Raw genomic sequence first — 20,011 nt, forward strand, 5'->3', positions numbered from 1 at the left:
TTCTTACGTCTATTTTTTTTGGCTCAGAAGCAGATAAGGTTCAAATAAATTTAAATTAAATATTTTGTGACAGATTTGTATTGGAGTTGGGGGTAAGAGTTGCTTGTGTTTCTCTTCAGCTGTTATGCAATGCAGATACTCCCCCCTACAGCTGCTCTCCACCCCATGCACAAATACTTGAAACAGAAACACCGAGATGAGAGGGATGGTCATTGAAGCTCACTCTAATGCTTCTGGCAGTATCCTCCCAGATCAAATTATGTCAGTAAATTATTCAAGAGTATATGTCCACTCAAGAAGGAAGCTTTTTTGCACATTAGTGTCCATATGGTACTCTTTTAGCTAACAAATGTCAAATTAAGCTAAATTTAGAATTAATATTTAGATCAAGAGCGGAACAGGGTATCTGATCTGACTGTGTGAAGACTATATTGCACACTGAGCAGGCTTGATGATGAAGTGCTAAGCAGAATTCTTTTCCGCATAGATCAAGCAAGCTGAAATTCCTAATAAAAAATAATAAATTATTCTATATGAATAGAGTAATAAATGTAGTACAGTTCTCTGAAAATTTTCTCTTGTTTAATCAGAATATGTCTACTACAGGTAAGGTTGAACTTAGGCCATGATTAAGAGGAAGTAAATTCCCTACTGAAGTAGTATTTTGTGGACAGAAGACAAAATTAATTTTTTTCAGTGCATAAACTACTGCTACTTCTGAATGTTTGAACAGCTTTGAGAGATGTAAGATGGAGGGAAGAAGGCTAAAAATCAAATTCTAGATTAAAAAAAAAAAAAAGTTTTAAAACTTGCCTTACCACAGCTGTCAGTCTTAAACATCTAGCTCAATAAATAAATAAATAAATAAAAGGTCAAGTTTTTGAAGTTTCTATTTGCTTGCTGGATTTCAGATATCAGTGATGGAACACAAAAACCTACCTTAGATATTCTTCTTAACAACAGAAAGGCCACACTGGGGGCAAGATGTTGCTGGCTGTAGACATTTCTAGTCTCATGATGACTTGAGGAAAAAATCTTATCTGTCACAGACAGGAATAATGACTTAAGCCTGACCCAGACTGATAGTGCAGCAAGTGGATCATTAGTCAGCAGTGTGCCCTTGCGGTGAAGAAGGCCAACTGCACTCTGGGTTGCACCAGCAGGAGCGCAGACTGCAGGGCCAGGACAGGAGACGTTCATACCCTCCAGTTCTCAAGAAACCTCATCTCAAGAACAGTGCCCAGTTTGGGGTTCCCTAATGCAAGAAGGATGGTTGAGCAGGAGGCTGGGGCATGTGGTGTACAGGTAGAGAGGTTAAGGAAAGGAAGCTGGAGAAGAGACTTTGCTGTCTTCAGCTGCCTAATAAGTTACAGAGAAGGTGGAACTAGGTGCTTCTCCGAGGTGTGGAGAGGAAGGATGAGAAGCATCAGATAGCAGCAGCTGCAACAAGGAAAGCTCCAGTTAGATGTGGGTGGGTGGTCAGACCAGTGGATAAGGTTTCTCAGTGAGGGTGGGACTGCTGTCCTGGGGGCTGTCCAAGATTCCTTCGACCTGAGCTAACCTACCATCAGCTCTGCTCTGAGCAAGGGATGGGACCAGGTGACCTCCAGAGGTCCCTTTGGACTGGAATTACTACTCTGCAACTGGAAAACTTGGAAAGGATTTTTTCCCAGCTTTGGGACTACATATATATCCTCATGAAAGGTAGCAGAGGGATTCAAACTTACCTTGCGTATTCTAAAATAGCTCACCTAAGGATAAATGCACAGAAATTCTACGTAGCAACACTTATAGTTCTTGAGAGCAATTGTAGACTGCTTATTATTAGCTTGGGCTTGCCTTGTACAGAATCTGTTCTAAGCCTTACTGATCCCCCACAGAATAGGTGGATGGTGAAGGGCAATAATCTGTTTATTTTCTGCCAGGGGGATGGCAGAGGAGCACTTAAATTCTGTATTCTGTGCTTCTTATGTTGGTTGTCCCAGAGCTGAACACAGGGCTCCAGGTGGGGTCTCATGAGAGCAGAGCTGAGGGGGGAGAATCACCTCCCTTGACCTGTTAGCCATGCTTCTTTTGATGCAGCCCAGGATGCGGTTGGCTTTCTGGGCTGCAAGCACATGCTGTTGTCCCCTTCTGAGCTTCTCATCAACCAACACCCCCAGGTCCTCAGGGCTGCTGTTAATAATGGCCTGGCCTTTCTTTGTTCTTGGGATTGCTCCAGCCCAAGTACAGGGCCTTGCACTTGGCCTTGTTGAACTTCCTGATGTTCACCCTGTCCAGGTCCCTCTGGATGGCATCCCTTTCCTCCAGCATGTCAACACAGCTTGGTGTCATTGGCAAAATTACTGAGCGTGCTCTAAGTCCCACTGGAATCAAAGTGAATTCCATTTGCTTCCTTTAAAGTATTCACCTATGACATTGATGAGGGAGGGTTATGCATGTATAAGAAAGGTAAAGGAAAATAACCAACTTTTCCTATTAAATTATGATTATTACATTACACTGGTGAGATTCTGGAGGTGTGCTTCACAGGTGACAGAGTTGAAATATTTGCATCCTATTTTGGTGTTATTGAAATATCAGCATTACTTAATCATCTATCTTACATGGCTGTATTGCAGAGATCTCTGATAAATCTTGTAAGTCTTGATCCAGCCTTCCATGAAAGGAAATATTTATTCTGTGTTGAGAAAACGCATTCAATGCATAGACTGGGAGAAAGATTAGAAAATAAATGTTTGATCATCAGCAGTAATACTTAAATAGTATGTTATATCATTTATTCTTTTTCTTGAATTTATTCTTTTTTTCTTGAAAAAAATATTTATTCTTATTTTTTCTTGAAAAAGAATAAATGAAATGAATAGTAATAAATGAAACAAATAAATTAATACTAATAAATGAAATAGAGAATAAATGAAATCATGTTCCTTGAAAATGTGTTTTAAATTGTGCTTACAAAAAATCTTGTTTAAAACTCAGCTAATTAATACCACCTTTATTAAAAATTAACACCTACGATCGTTTCAATTAAAGATCTGTTCATGAATGTTAAAACTGTTCAATTAGTATTGGCCAGGAGGAATTGAAATAGATGAGCCACTTGCAGCATTAGAATTTTTTTAATGATAAATCATTTTAGGAAGTGCTGTTTTGGGGGGAGGGGAGGGGTGAGAGGGGAGAAGTAATTTGGTTGCTGTTTTATTTTGTGTTTTTGTTTTACCACCACTCTTACAAAATGTCTGCTAGCTTCTAGGTACTTGTTCCATTCTTTCTGGTGTTTAAAAGGCATAATGTATCATTGTCTGAGTGATGCAAAATACACAGTGGCAAGCATTTCAGTAAAAATTATACTGATGTCTAGTTTGAGAAAAGAAATTATAACAAACAGGATGAAGCTCAGATGGGAAGTTCAGCACTAATCCAAAACTTTGTAATGGCTTTTCTGCTATTGCTCCCATTATATTATGGATTTGAAATGTTGCTGACTTTCTCAATTATTTTTGGTGATGTGTAGCATTTTGAGTTCAAGTTTGTTATTTCCTCACATCAATTTTTTTCTGTGGAAAAATTTGAATGGGAACTATTAAATCAGTATCACCAGGTAGGAACAATTTAATACAGAAAGATTTTTTGTTCTTCCTATTTTACTTCAGTGTCTGTTGGTTTATTGAAAAGCAATGAAGACTGCTGTTTAGTGAGGTGTACAGTGGAGGAGGTATCTTTGACATGTGCGATTCCTCATCATGTAACGATACTAGATTTTATTATCTTTGGTGTCTCTTTCCAGACAAACAGGGAAAAACAAGTAAAATAGTGTTGTTTAAACTAGTATAACTCTGCTCTGGGATGCATGCGTCAAAGTCTGATATTCTAGCAAGAGATGCTTGGTAGCAGTTGCCTCATTAGATGTCAGCAGGCTTCCCTTTTTAGTACTGCTCAGGTTTTGCTGACTTCTGCGTTACCAGTTCTTAGCTTGGCCTGTAGAAAGGAATATTTTCTTAACCTTTTGGGTTTCTTAAAGAAATGTTTTGCCTCAAGTTATACAAGTAGTCCAGTGTCTAGTCTGTATCAGTTATTACATCTTTTGAGATATAATTTCCTAGTGTTCGCAAGTAACTTCAAATATTTTTCTTCCCCATTTTTCGTTAGTCTTGTTTTGGGTGATAGAATGATTTTGATCACAGCTATCAACTACAACTCTGGCCTTCCTTCTTGCATTACCTCCCAGCGTGTGTTTACCAGGTAGAATCACTACCATGACATAAGAGTTGGCAGAAGCAGTCTCTTCCTCGGGGTTCTCTGCAGTTATCATTCAAAACTGCATTTGTCATTTCCTTCTTGTAGAGGTTTTCCAGGTTTCTGTGAGGAGTCTGTCAATTATTCAGATACATAATGGGTTGCTTTCCTCTGTTTTGGAGATGCTAGCATTACTTTAATGGACCAGGGTCTCATACTGACTAGTTTCTGAATAGTTCTTTAATTCAGCAGAAAATCCTACTTTCCCAGCTTGGTGTCTCACAAGGTGCATTCTGGTATGACTTGTCTCTAATCACTTAATATTATGCTCTGCAAACTTCTGCGTAGGAGTAATGTACACTGATTTTGCCCAGTTCCTGAAACATGCACTACACAAAGTTTGGTCTAAAAAATGACTTTGGGTGTGACAGTCCCAAACCTGTGCAGGAAATACAGTCATGGGAACCTTACAAGAAATAATACTAACTTGATTCATTGCATTTACGAAGTATACCCATATCTGCAGTTTCCTAACAATAACAATCATCACTATGCATCAAGTTTCACAAAGGTGTGTAATGTGCATTTTAGTTCTTGTAAACACTACATTAAAAGGCTCAAACTGCCCTAGGAAACTGTGCTAACTGAAAACTTCTGCAGCTGAATTTCTCAGTTTTTCTTTTTCTAGTTGCGTAGTGGAAGCTGTTATGCGCAATGCCACAAATAAGCTTTTCTTTGATGTTTAAGAGCAAATATCATTTAGTATGTATATATATTGTATGTATGTATATTTTGTACAGATCCAAGTGTGTTACTGTTTTATGCTATTAAAGATGTATAGTAAGTAAGGCAAAAGTTTAGAAAAGATGTGAAGTAGATAGTTTTGGGGATTTGCTTTAACAAGGGCATGAACAATAAATCAATACCCTAAAAGGAAAGGACAATGAAGAGGAAAAGCATAAGGAAAGCACAGGAAAAAGAAGCAAAATGAAATAACAATTTAATAATTTGTGGTACTCTTGTAGCTTGGTATTCCTACTTAAAAAAAAAAAAAAAAAAAAACTATTTGCCACACCTGTAGTCTTCTAGATGATTCCCCTTTAAGTTCTTGGAAGAGAGCTTTCTAGCTCTCAGCAGTATAGTTAAATGAGATCAGAAATTGAATCTAATTAAAGAACATTGCAGTCAACAATATCCTAAAACCGAGAGAATATTTTTATATATTTGGAGTAGTATTGTTGATCTTTTTTCAGACTCGCTGTCTTTTGTTCATAATAAAAGGTGATGGCATTCATCCAGCTTGAAATACAGGGGTCCAAGTTTAATGACTACTGCAGTCAGCAAAATTCTTGTGCTGGTGCTAACAGAAGCTCAGTGCTGCGTAAGCTCTAACTTTCTGCTTTTTTGTGGTTTTGTCATTTAATTCCCTCTGTGATGTCGCTACTTTGAGGCAAAATAAGGGAAGCTGCAACAGGCTGGAGATATCTGGTAGCATTTAATACAGGGTAGACACAAAGCTGTATTTCATTCATACTGTCTGTTTTGAGCACTTGGTTTAGGTACTTGAACAGCCCTTTGCAGGCACATGTTTATGGACTATGTGTGGAATAAAAACTGTGGCTATTACATGCATTTCAGTTTGTTTTAAAAATAATCTTCTTACATTGGGTTTTGTAGGGTAGTATTGCAGAATGGAAAAACTTGTTTGGACTTCCCATACTATGATTCTTTGTGGACTTGATTCTGTTTGAGGGCTGGATATAAATATATACACATGTGCATGTGACTTTTTTAAACCTATGTATATATTTCTGGTTTGGATGCTACTGCATTTTGGAAGCAGAGTAATATGATTCTCAAATTTGCAGTTACCTGTTTATTTTTCCAATTGATTCTCAAAAACTTTTGTGCAGCAGTAGGACAGATGTATTCTCAACCTTAAACTGTGTAGGTCCTAGGCTATAAATAAAATTGTGTGCTGTGTGCTTTTCTCTCTCTCTCTCTCTCTCTCTTTTTTTTTAAATAAAGAAGGGTTTTTGTGGTTTTTTTTTGCATTTGTGTGATTGGTAGGTATGAAAAAATAAGCCCATAAAACCTAGTGTTTAAAACAGGTATTGCAGGCAGTAGTTTACAAATTAACAAAATTAGCTGTGTAACATTTAAGCACTTAACATTATTTTTTCTAGTTCATGTGGTCCTTTTATTCAAGAAAGTTTATATACATAGAATATTTTATTTCAAATATTCCATATTTTTTACATTGAATATAAAAAATTGCCTCCCAAAAACCAGTGTTTTAACATCTCTTACAACTGAATCTTCTAATACACTGCTTAATTGTTCTTACATCTGAAGTCTCAGATGTGTTAGTTTATTAGAAGATTTCATCTTTAGAGACAAATGTTTTGTGTGGAATATCTACCATCTCTGTATTCTGTGAAATACTCTTAACTACAGTTTTGTTAAGTGTCATTTCTCTGCAAAAGTAAATCTATATCTCTTTAGAAAGGAAACCACAATAATAACAAAAACCCCACAGATGTGCTTTTTCTGGTGGACTGAGCTGTTTAGAAAATTCTTTCATGTTGCCAATCTTTTTTTTTTTTTTTTTTTATGTAATTGGAATCAAACTACAAATATTGGAGATTTTTTTTCACTGCAAGGCACCAAGGATTTTTGCATAAGAATTCACTGTGACAGTACAGATTTTACCCTAAATTGTAATTGCTCCTTCTGCTTTGCTGTCACATTTCTAAAGGTATATAGAGCAGGTTTTCTGTAGTCCTAATACAGAGAAATTTTGTTTGGTAAATTGTTGGAAGTTTGGTAATTCATGAATTGCAAAGTAATAGTTATTGTAGTTAGTATTTTAATTCATTCTAGGAGACAAACATTTCAAAAATGCTCATAAAAAAAAAAAAAAAAAAACAAAAGTAAAAAATAAGAATTCAGAAAGATCTCTGGTAGTATAGAGCATTGTATAGAATAAAAATGCATTTATATTCTATAATTTAGAAGGCTATTTAGAAGAATTTAAAAGCCAACTCAGAGAAGTTAAGAGAAGACATGAAGCATAGAAACTGGGGAACAAAAATGTCTTGAAATACTTGGGCATTGGCCTTCACCATTGAAAGTAGGCAGCTTCTGTTTGCTTAAAATAAGAATGCTATGCCTCTTTTCTTACTTTCTGATATTACAGTATCTTAGAATATTAAAGAGGAGAAAAGAATGAAATGCTGCACAGAGTTCATTTTTCCAGTGTTATGTGTCTTGAGTGTTTTTGTAAAGGAATTTCAGAAATATGTGGTTAAGCTGGTTATAAGCATACAGAGGTTCTTTGAACATAATAGCTAGGAAAGCTAGTTTGCATAGCAGAGTTTCCTTGTGAAAAGTATTGTAAGGCATTTAAGTCCTTATTTTGAGGTGGGGGGTTGGTTTTTTGTTTGTTTATTTTTGATTAGTAGCAGAGACCAGAGAATGTGAAGAAACCACATATCCTAAATTTATTGAGTTTGATTAGCTTCAAAAAAAAAAAAAAAAAAAAAAAAAAAAAAAAAAAAAGAGAGAGAGAGAAAGGAAAGAAAGAAAGAAAAAGATAGCAGTTGATTCAATTTCAGTAGTACCAGAAAGTTGTGTTCCTCTCATATCAGAACTTTCTTTTCGGAGTTAATCTTTACACCTCAGTTGTTTTATGTTTTGTTTTAAATCTAGTTCTAGAGAGCCTAATTCTTGCTGTTACGAGTATTATCTTGGTTGCTAACTTCTTATGCATGTGAATTCTCATTTATTGATAAGTTCAGTTATTTGTTTCAATTGTAGATAACATTTATCACAAGTGTGTTTTCTGGGTCATTCTTATGCTTACATTTTCTGACTTCAGTCAGGAAGCAAACTTGATGATTTGAGAATAGTGCCTTGGGTGTGGGCGATTACAAGTGTGGGTACAACACATAATTCTATTCTCTTTGTGTTCAGAAGTACCTCCAGTGGTTGTTGCCCTTTGTGGGGTATAAGTTGCCTGCTCAAATTTAAATCCCTTTCTTCTTGTAACATCAAATTGCATGTAGTAGTACTTCTTCGGTGAATACTTGTGATTATTTTTCCAGATGTCACCTAGCTTATATATATATATATATTATTTTTAAGCTATACTAAGCAGAATTGTTCCAAATAGTTGTGCTTTGTCATCAATTTGGTACCCATACAGAACTGTTTTGCAGCTGCTTTTATCATTGTAATAAAGACTACTTACTGCTTTATTAATTACCTTTAGGTAAACTTACTCATAGTGTACATTTTTGTAAGTCATTGAAGTGAATGTGGTTTATACTGGTTGAAAATTTATTATATTCTTTTTGGGCTAACTTCCAAAGTGTTCTGGCATTCTTTAAAGTCTTGGCTCTGTAGTTGAGACCACCTCATTACTGTTTACATATTCTTTCTGTGTTTTGAAATTTCCATTGATTTGCAACTAAATACGTTGACCAGTAGTAGTAGTATCATTCATCCAGCATAAATTGTTCTCTTATATAAAGAAATAATGTACAATGTTATTTCATTTCTGATGGTGCTGATTTTTTATTTTTTAAACAGCAGAGGTAACCCAACAGCTCAGTGTCTACTGAGTACCTCGACAAATCTGTAACCACATCATTGCGCTTCATTTCTATAAATCTGACTACAGGTATCTATCCACTCATCTCTCCATCTGAAATCAGAATGATTTTCAATACTGAAGTTCAAAGGCGCTTTGACTTGATTAATAGCAGTGCAATTGCTGGTAGCATGGATCATATCCCTCAAATTGCATGCTTCCCTGTCTGGTGTAGAGCAGGCTGGACTCATTTCCTTCTCTTTATGTATTGCTAGTTGCAGTTGAGTCAAATAGCTAATGTTACCCTCAACAGATTTTGATTCACACTTTTGAGTGTCAAGTTGTTACTGTATATAATTTAAAATGTTAACATTCATTCATTGAAAGAGGTTTTAAATGAAATGGACTAACAGCAGAAATAGTTCTTGGGTCCTGTGTTGGTCTTGGTCTAACACAGAAGTGCTTTGAACTGGGAGGTATGAACCCAAGTGTGAGTTATGCCACAAACAAGATTGGTTTCACTGAACTTGCAGTTGGGTTTAAATGAAAGGACGTCTGATGTCTGATAAATCTGCACTGATGCTGATAAAGCCCTTTCCTTGGTAGACAACACCTTGAGTTACAGCTTGACTGCCATTCTGGTGGCTTTTGTTTGTTTGTTTGTTTGTTTTGTTTTTTGAGTTACAAACTTTTATATAATATGATATTATAAAACATAATATATATATGAAAAATATATAAATATATAATATATGTTGTATGCTTATATATTTATGTATACATTATATATATATTACATAGATATATATAATATATATATATATATACTATTTATATATATTCAGTATTGAAACAGAGGAAAATAAAATGAGGAAGTGGAATATAACATCCTTATAGCTTTGCTGTTCAAATGGGATTATTGCCTTACTTGATTGGTTCTGTCTGTCTTGAGAGGTATATGCCATGTTTATGGTTATTTGGTCCTTGAAATGAAACATCTTTGAAAAATCCATAGAGGATGGCATGTTGCAAAGATGTACATTGACAAGTGTATATTTAGTAAAATTTGTGTCTCTGTATTTTTTAGCACATGTTTAATGCTGGTTGTTGCTGTTAAATCACGAGATGAGGGTATAATATGGGTCAGACAGATTGTTCAATCATGTGGTATGTAAAATCCAGGGTGTCAGAATGCTCGAAAGCGAATAAAACTCATTTACAAAACAGAATGGATTTTAAATAAAGTTCAGTATTAGGTAAAAGGTCAGGCACTTGTTCCTTTTTTTATTTGTAGCAGTTCATCCGTATACAGGACTGTGCATATTGTATGTGTAAGGTAATCTCATTTTTTAATCTACTATAACTGTCCTTTTGATTCTCGAAAATCCTTTGGGGTATTTTGCATTCCGATATCGATCCCTGTCTGTCTGACTGCTTTAGCTGGGTAATCATTTTTCTTGTTTATCTCTAATCCTTTTAATATTTCCTTCCTGCCACTGTGTAACAGTACAGTATGCCTATTGTTTGTGATGCGTTTCAATGGTGGCTGTAAGGCTATGCTGTAAAATTGGCTGTATTTTAGCCTAGATTTCACAAAACCAGTTTACAACTAAACAAAAAAGCAAAGCTGCACAGCATGCATCTTCAAAGCACGTATGCTGATCTTATTGCATCACTTTGCTTACTCATACAAGGTGTTCATTTTAATGAACCACGTTCATTAAACTTCCCTGAAAGATGAAACTATTAGATATGAAGTTAACTATTCCAAAACTCTTATTCTATGTGCATCCTAGGGATGAACAGAAAAAGTAAGTTTTAATCTCTCTATGTGTATATTCATCTGTATGCATGTGTGCACATATTAAAAACTTATTTTTTAGAGAGCAGCTGCACAGTTGAAGTATCTCTGTGGAAGCATTAGGACCCAAGTCTCCTACAGTTCTCTTTTAACCTTCTCCTTCTATGAAAACACCCTGCCCTTGTTTCTATGGTGACTGAGGAAAGGCATCTGTGGTCACATGAATTTTTGACAATATGATAAAAATCACTCCCTGAAAAGGTTTCCAGAAAAGCACAGATCCGTTTCACTTCACCTGAAGAATAAGGAGAGCAGCCTCCTGCCCCTGCGGTGGCTTTTCTTCTCCATTTCTCCCACATGACGTAGTACCATAAGATCCTTTCACCGTGCTGACCAATGCTTTCACTGCTCTGCTTTTCCCATTAACTCAACTTGGCATATACTTTCTCTGCGTGTCAAAGCAGAGCATGCAAATATAATGAAGGAAAAGAATTTGATACAGAGGTGAAAGCTATGTTTTTAATTCTCCTTCAGGAACCATTTTGGTTTCCACACTTTGGTGTTGGCCAAGATGTGTTTGGGAGCCGGGGGTGTATGTACTATGTGTCTTGTGAGGATTGTTACAACTGCTGTACTTTACAAAACAAACAAAATTCCTGAGATCTATACTTCCTGTATTCAGTGGCAGTATTAATAAAAATACTGCCAACTAGTGGCCAGTTTGAATGCCCAGTATTGTATAAACCTTTCAGGAAGGTAAAGAAGTTGCCTTCTGTCTAAGAAAGTGCTGACTGTGAAATAAAGACTCCAGTAAGTTGCCATTGTACATTCACTTCCCCACAGCAACTTCATAAGTTCATGGAAAACATATTAAAATATATTGGTGCTTTTGATATAGAGAAACTGAGAAATTTGGGTGTTTGCTTCCAGCTTTAGAGCTCTTGTTTTATGACTGACTCTTTCTAGTATTAATTAAAATAATAATAATAATCATCATCATCATCATCATCATCTTGACTTCTTTTCATTCTGTTCTTTGAAGGTTGCTCCCCTTCCCCTTCATGCACTTTACAACAGATATACTGTGGCTGCAATAAAAGGGCAGCCTGAATGTTACTGTGCTTTGATTTGGGAAGTGTTACAATTTTCCTGTGGTTTTTGAAATGAAAATCAGATGAAAATGAAAAATGTTTTTTGAGAAATTCTTTTTTTTTTTTTTAATGTATGGTCCCTCTTAATTTTCATTTTAAAAGCACACAGCATGTTGTAGCTTAGGTGGTTTGGTTTCTCTTGTTATTTTGTTATTTCTAGGTTGTCCTCTGTGCTATACTTAGTAATGGCAGGATCTTTTTGCAGGGTAATCCAAAGTAACAGGAATTAAGCCTGAACCTTCAGACCCACAGAAAACTATGTTTGTCTTGAAATATGAATTAATTTATACCTTAAAATAGCACTGTTATTGGTATTTTATTTTTTTTATTAAATGGTCTTTAAGGTTGCCTTTTTGAGTGAATTTTTGTTTCTAAGGATAGGATACTTATTGGTCTTTTTAACGTGAGTTTTTCTGATTGTCTGATTTTCTGGTCTTTTTTTTTCTTTTTTTTTTTTATTGTTATTTTTCCAGATACATTTCCAAATTTCTTTGGAAGATTGACTGTCTCTGAATAGATAGTTTGTATAACTTTGAGTTTGATTGATCCAGACTCTTCCTTTATCTCTGCAGAGATTTTTTGTTGGCTCAGCCTGGTGAGATTTGAGCGTTACAGAATGCTTCTAGCTTCAGTGGTGTTTGATGAAAGACTATAAAGAGAATGTGTCCCATGGAGAGGGCTCATCAGCAAACCAACTGATAGTGTCTCTTCTTTGTGTAGTCATTTGAAATGCTGCTTGGTTGAACATGAAAGCAACATTTGTAGGCAATTTTTTTTTATTTTTTTTTTTTTAACTGGGTTGTGGCTTGTCTGTTCAGACATAAATTCTGAGAAGTTTGATGGATGCATCCTTGAGAAGTAACTAATTGTTCTCCTTTTTAATTCCCCCCTCTTCCCCTCATTTTAAAGGAGAGACTGAAATGCAGTTATGCTTTTTCTATTAACTGATTCTGTGAAAAGCAAACAGTAAAAGTGTATACAGCTCTTCACTCTGTTAAATTAATTTGTGAGTTCTAGGAGCTCTTACTAAAATGGTTACCTTATTATAGAATCATAGAACCTCTTATGTTGGAAAAGACTTCTGAGATCATCCTGTCCAATCACTAACCTAGTACTGCCAACTTTGCCACTAGGCCGTGTCCCAAAGCACTGCATCTACTCATCTTTGGAATACCTCCAGGGATGGTGACTCAACTACCTCCTTGAACAGCCTGTTCCAATGCCTCACAACCCTTCCAGTGACGATTTTTTTTCACAATATCCAACATAAACCTTCCCTGATGCAACTTGAGGCAATTTCCTCTTGTCCTATTACTTGTTGCTTGGGAGAAGAGACGCTCCCTTGCCTGGCTACAGCCTTCTTTGAGGTAGTTGTAGAGAGCGATAAAGTTTCCCCCAAACCTCCTTTCATCCAAGCTAAGCAACCCCAGCTCCCTCAGCTACCTCCTAAGACTTGTTCTCTAGACCCTTCAGCAACTTTGTTACCCTTCTTTGGACACATTTGAGAACCTCAAAGTCCTTCTTCTAGTGAGGGGCCCAAAACTGAACACAGCTGCAGCCTCACCAGTGCCCGAGTACAAAGCAACAATCTCTTCCCTCGTCCTTCTGGCCATTCTATTTCTGATACAAGCCAGGATGCTGTTGGCCTTCTTGGCCACCTGAGAACAATTCTGGCTCATATTCAGCCAGTTATTAAAGGATACCTATCAGCTGCTTCAAGGGGGGAGATCAAACAGTGTTTTATGAATGTATATTTTAATTAATGTTATAAGTGTTCTGACTACAAACTCTGAATTATAAAATGAGACATCTGCTTTAACATAGAATTGTATTCTCTTTCTACGTGTAGCTGTGGTTATATGAAATTGTTCTTGTGAGGGAGTTATGGATTAGGAGAATTTGATCCACACGTATCTTTTTGCCACGTAATTTGTGTGTCATGACATTTCTTTATTGAGGAATATATATCTTCCGTATTTGCTGTGCTGATTTATTTAATCAAAAATCACATATATAGTCCTTCATTTCCTTGAAAATCTGATTTTTTTTATGTTTGATACACTGTGTTGAAAAATTAAGTTCTTCTGTTTCTGGGCATGCTGAGGGATAAGGAACAGGTTTTTGTTGTGGTCTATTGAGAAGCCACTTTGAAATAGTCCCTAGTTGGTGTATGAAAGGGGTAATGTAGCAAAATATTTCACAGTTGTTTTCTGTGGAATGCTGCTTTTAGTCTTTTGAGGAAGTCTGTTATATTTTAAATTTTTCTGCTCTGACATATTTTCTTACGTGTCCCTTTTGTAAGAGCTGGAAGCCTTTGGTAATAAATGAGAAGACAGTTGTTAAGTGATTCCTCTGGTTTGATGAATCTTAAGTAAAATAGAATTAAATTAAGAATCCTGTTAAAGCAGTGGCATTTATGGCTGTTTTTGAATTTGTTTACAAAATAAATGCCAAATATTATTTTGATTGCTCTTTAGATGAAGTAATGAAAAGGTAAGCTATTAAGTTAATGAAGTACAATGAATTCTGAAAATATGCCTTGCAGAAAATTTTATTCCTGTAAATAGGGAAGATAGGTGTATTTGCAAGCTTAAAGTTACTAAGATAACAAGCAGAAAAACCTTGAAACTTTTTAAATGATTGCTTAAAGGTAATGTCTTCCATTCAGACTTGGTATCAAAATGAGGAGCCCTCATCAGCTTTTACTGAAATGTAGTAAAACAGAACTGTGACCTATTAATATTTCCAGTAGGCTCATGACAGTTACACAAGTATGGTGCTAACTGATTATAAAGTTTTAGCAAAAATACAATGATACTGATTTGGGAGCTGCTGAGTTTCATGTTTTAGATCAGACTGCTTCCAGAAGTTTGAAGTAGGGACTCTACAAGAAAACAGTTAAAATATTGCCAATTGCATATTGTTTTGGCTATTTGCTCCTTTATGCTAAAGAAAAACGACATATATTTGAAATATTGAATCATGTCATGGTCTGGGAAAATGGGCTCTTCCTGCCCTTGACTCAGATGTGGGCTGGAGTTAGGAACCTGGATGAAAATTGTCTGTTGACTTGGGTGAATTTACTTGTTACTCCAGTTGCTCAGTTTCATTTGTATGCTAGGATGGTAATGTTTTACGTTGTATGTAGGTTGAGAATATTGTATGAAAGTGGGATTTATATGAGTAGAAGTAAGGAAGTTTTTTTTTTTTTTTGGGGGGGGGGGGAATGATGAAGAACAAAAGTAATAGTGACACTGGATTAAAAAAACAATCAGCCATGTACATATGAAATACTGTTCTGATTCTTCATCATCAATTGAAGTCCAAAGAATATACTAAAATTAAGTATAAAAATGATCCTTAAAAAAAAAAAAAAAGCTATTATTGACAATTAGTGTATATTTGGAAGCAGAATTTCACATTTGCTCTTTTGCTTTCTTTTTTTTTAAAATTGCAATGTCCCCTAATTTCAGTTAAAATAAAATAAAATAAAAGTCCAAAACAGTGAGTTACTAAATTCTTGGAGAAGATATTCTTGACTTTTTTTATGGATGCTCATACTTGATATGTCGTATTCAATCATTGATATTTTCATTAGAGATTAACTTTGAAAATGACATTAAATAATCAGATAATAAAGTTAGTGTTCTTTTTATTCTTTCTAATATTCTGCATCTAACTTTAATGACAACAATCAAAGTAGCTGATTAATTTATAAGGGTAATTGGTGGCATTTGTAGCAGAACCATCTAGTGTATAAACCTGCAGGTAACCAAGGAGTGTTATAAACAGTTTATAATTTTGGGTCTTGGTTTTCTGCTTTGTTCTTTTTCTGGTTAGGCCCACAAAGGATGCCTACAGTATATACAGATACTTAAAATGCTAAGTCACTATCTTGTCTTTACCTAAAAATACTACTTTTCTGAGTGTGTTTTATCCACTTGTTCTCTAAAAACACTCAGTTGCATTGAGCAATGTGGTGTCTTCTTGGATATGAACAAGTGTTTTTTTTATAGTCCATTATGGAGTAAACCAGTCATGGGAACGATTTTTTATTTATTTTTTCTAGTGTAGCTTCGGAAATTGGAGAGCACAACGCAACTTTTCTGCCAGAATTGAGTTTTTGTTGTTGTTGTTGTTTTTGATAATGGGATAATTTTGGAAGCCTGTTCTCTAGTTCTCCAAATACTTCCTTCCATCTTCATTCTCTCTTTGCCAATCTTGGTGTTGTCCAGTCTGTCACTATTCCCACCAACCCGTTGAACTTGTTCCTCAATACTCCTTTATTGTTGTGTCTGCAGCCAGAGCCTCAAACCTTTTTTCTCTTCTGATATTAAAGCCACTAAAGCTGTAGGAACTCTTTGAATATGAGCACAAGGAGCATGTACAGAAAAAAATTTGCTAATGTATGAACTCTTCAAATATGTTAGCTGTTAAACTTTTAAATACCTGTTTGAGTATGTGAAGTCTTAGTTTAGGTCAATTAGTTTAATAAATCAATCAGCTAGCACCAGTTACTCATTATGGAAAACCTTAGGAAACTGAAGGTGTAGGCACGAACATCAGGGCTGTGCATGATGAGACAAGTTGGTTCCTAATGTCATGGCCAAATGTATAGTTTCTTTGCTGTTTCTGATGTGTGAATTCAGCAGTCATGCAGATAGCACAAATTAGATTTTTTTGTATGATACTTTATAACATATTTGCCATCTTGCAAATACCAAGATGTTCTGAAGCATATTCCATTAATTTTGAAAATCAGTTCAGAAGCAGAAATTTTCTATTTATTGACTTGGGGGAGGAAGAATAGAAGGATCTTTATCTGAGCCCACCTTTATAGCTTCAGAACAGCGTTTTACTGACATATGTGGCATGCTGATTTTTCTCTCCCTTTCAGAAGAGAAACCTGATTGCTCCAAGGCCCGCTGTGAGGTCCAGTTTTCTCCTCGCTGTCCAGAAGATTCCATCTTGATTGAAGGTTATGCTCCTCCTGGGGAATGCTGTCCTCTCCCAAGCCGTTGTGTGTGTAACCCTGCAGGCTGCTTGAGGAAGGTTTGCCAGCCTGGCTATTTGAATATATTGGTTTCTAAGGCATCAGGAAAGCCAGGAGAATGCTGTGATCTCTATGAATGCAAACCAGGTAAAAGTGGACACATTTTTGTTTTTTTCTTTTTTTTCTATCTAACATGCACAACTAGTGTAATTGCATCTAATGAAGCCCACATAGTATATTAGTTCTTCTCAACGACCTTCAAAATTCAAATTATATTTGTGAGCAATGCCCATTTAAAAAGAAAAAAGATAAATATCATAATAAATTTTACTCTCTCTTTTTCTTCAGATAATATTTAAACTGAGTAACAAGGGAAAATTAATCTTTAGTGAGAGTGCTATATTTCAAAACACAACACCAGTGAAAATGACATACTTTGTTAAGATTAGGGTATACTTTTTTTTTCACAGTAGGAATATATTGTGCATAAATATTAGAATTTAAACCTTAAGATTTCTGTAGATTACAAGGTGATGACCCTTAAAAATTTGAGAGTTAAACAACTGTGGAGTAGCATAGTGAAACACTTTACAGCATTTTTGGTGTTTACCCATTTTCCATTTCATGGGAAAACAAATAACCCTTTCTTGTGACTTATTCTTGATGAAGTGGAAGATATAATTTAGTGTGCTTTTTGATCCAGGCTTTGGTAAAGATGAGTAATAAAAGTAGGGATATAAAACAGTATAATCTAAAATATCATCTGCAAACAGGTTTGAGTTTGTTATGCCTTTCCTATGCTTGCTAAATGTTTTCTTAAATCCTCCTCAGAAGAAGGTTGTACAGTCTTTGTCTCTTCTAGTGCTTCTATTTGTATTTTTCCTAAAATTCAGTGCAAATCTACCTGTGTGAAAATTCAAGGGAACTTTTTCATGTTCTGTCTTGAGTATGTGGCAAACAAGTCTTCATAAAAAGTCTGCTCCGGAATATCTTATCAACCTAAATTGCATTTCATCTAGAATTAGCAAGTAAACTTTTTTTATGGCATGGTTTCCTTGGACTTACTGTTATGCTGTTCCTCTCTAAGTTTTCCTAAGTTTATCCACACTTCTTTAAAATGTGATATCCAAAAGCAGAGTATTATTTTGGGTGAGTCTTCATCAGAGCTAAATACGGTAGATTGTAATTACTTTTGGAATTTCATACAACACGCTAAGAGGTAACTCTTCTGAGTTTGTGAAATGTGATCCCAAGATCTTTCTGTAGCATGCCTTCTACAAGTTTAGGATTGAGTATATGATACTTAATTCAGTTTAATGGGTTTATATGACTATATATTAGTTTTCTGAAGTACTTAGTATTTTTAATTGTAGGAAGATGCATGTTAGAAGGGTAAAGGAGCAGAGCCTTTGGAGAGATTGGAGAAGGAAACTAATAGAATTTAAGGGAAGTATAGAGTGGGGATTAGAAACTGAGAGGCTAAGGGAAAGCAGAGAGTTTGAGTCCTTGGCTACCAAACAAAAACACTTTCTTTGTATCCCAGAGTTGAGTGATTTATGCGGTGTACAGCAGGAGGCTAGAGAAGGCAGCAATCCTTGAAGGATCAAGGAAGAGTGAAAGAGAAGGGTAGTATCTTGGGTGCGTACACAAGCCTGAGGCTGGGGGGATAGGGAAGGAGGCCAGCAGGATTGATGACAGCTGGAACTGGAGTGTGGGTAAGAGGCTGAGGAGTGTAGGTGAGTACTGTTGTGTGTCTGGGTGAAGATGAATGATGAAAGATGTAATTTGCTACAAACTGCAGTAGTGGGGCCTCTACTTGCTAATGATGCCTTGGTTTTAGTAACTTAAAAAAAAAAAAAGTACTGTTACAGATGGAATTATTAGTCACTACATAGCCTGATTTTTGTCAAGTTAGACTTCAGTAGCTATCTTAGTTGCTTTTTTTTTCTTAAAAAAAAAAAAAAAAAGACAATGACAACAACAAAAAACTTTGATCTAGATGTTTATTCTGTTGGCTATTTGGGGTAGTGGGAAGATCATAAAGGAAAAACAAGTCAACACAAGACGGAGAAAAGAGTAGGTTAATACTGATAAATATTAGTAGACTATGGATTCCTTACCACACAATGCTTTTTGCTTTTCTTTTTAATGGCAAATCTGAACCTTTGTTCAGTTTTCACAGGAACCGTGTTTTCAAAGAGTATAAACTGCACTTGTACAGACAACATAATTTGTACTGAGTATACGAAGAAAATGATAGCCTGAACAAATACTGAAATATTTTTTGTAATGTTTCTTTGTGAAAAGTTCAGATTTTTTTTTTATTTTTAACTTTGAAAGTCAGAAAAAATGACAAGTTTCACAGTATCTAAACTGTTCTGTCATGTTCGATGTTATGGTTTTTATTTTAATTTTCTTTTTTTAAAAAATCCATGAAAAGAGTCAGTAAAATATCTTGTTTTATTAGGGTTGTATATACATAGGCTCACAGACTTCTAGAGTAATTTAGGTTGTAGGGGACCTCTGGAAGCTATCTAGTCCATTCTTCCTCTCCTATACCATTTTGTGCCATTTACAGACATGAGTATATACATGTACTACCATATACGTAGTCGGATATAACAGTTCTCTATATGTATTTTTGCTAAAACAGTGGTCATAATGTGAGTCAAATAATGCTCCTCAAGTGGCAGAAATATTTATAGAGTGCATAGTAAGCCTGGTAATAAACACTGAACCTTTAGAGATTGACTTGGTATCCTGAAGAACTGTAGGGAAAAAAAAGAGTTAGAAAGGAACTGAATGAACAGTGTTTCATTTTCCTCTGTTTTTAATAACAAGTTGCTGAAGATGAATGGGGCAAAGGACTGTGTAAGGCCTCGTGTTTGCAGCAGAGTTTCATATGGGACTGATGTCACCCATTCTGCTGAATAGTGTCAGCATATCTATGGAGTTTACATGCAGAACAGAGAAAACTGTTCTCCATACTGTACTGTAGACCTTATTCTTAAGTGGTACTATCAGGGCGCTCTTCCTTCACATGTGTATCTCCATAACCAGCCTCCACAGGGATCTTGCACCAGCAAAGGGGTTCTGGTGGAAACAGATTGCCAGAGGCTGGGAGCACTGCTTAGTATGACAGCAGTGCTGTTTTATGCCAATATAAAGGGTTTGTGGAATTAAAGTATCTGTTGTGTTTATTTCTGCTCCTTAAATAAGATGTCACTGCTTTC

General features: G+C 35.6%; 1 protein-coding gene across 1 annotated transcript in view; it reads left to right on the plus strand.

Annotated features, from left to right (window-relative positions):
- CRIM1 (cysteine rich transmembrane BMP regulator 1) overlaps positions 1-20,011 on the plus strand; it is a 180,875-nt gene that overhangs the window by 67,565 nt on the left and 93,299 nt on the right. Inside the window, exon 3 of the mRNA XM_005022232.5 lies at positions 16,683-16,925. Coding sequence (XP_005022289.2) covers positions 16,683-16,925 — 243 coding nt within the window. The remainder of the gene's footprint in view (positions 1-16,682; positions 16,926-20,011) is intronic.

This window comes from Anas platyrhynchos, chromosome 3, assembly GCF_047663525.1.
Source record: "Anas platyrhynchos isolate ZD024472 breed Pekin duck chromosome 3, IASCAAS_PekinDuck_T2T, whole genome shotgun sequence".
Lineage (NCBI taxonomy): Eukaryota > Metazoa > Chordata > Aves > Anseriformes > Anatidae > Anas > Anas platyrhynchos.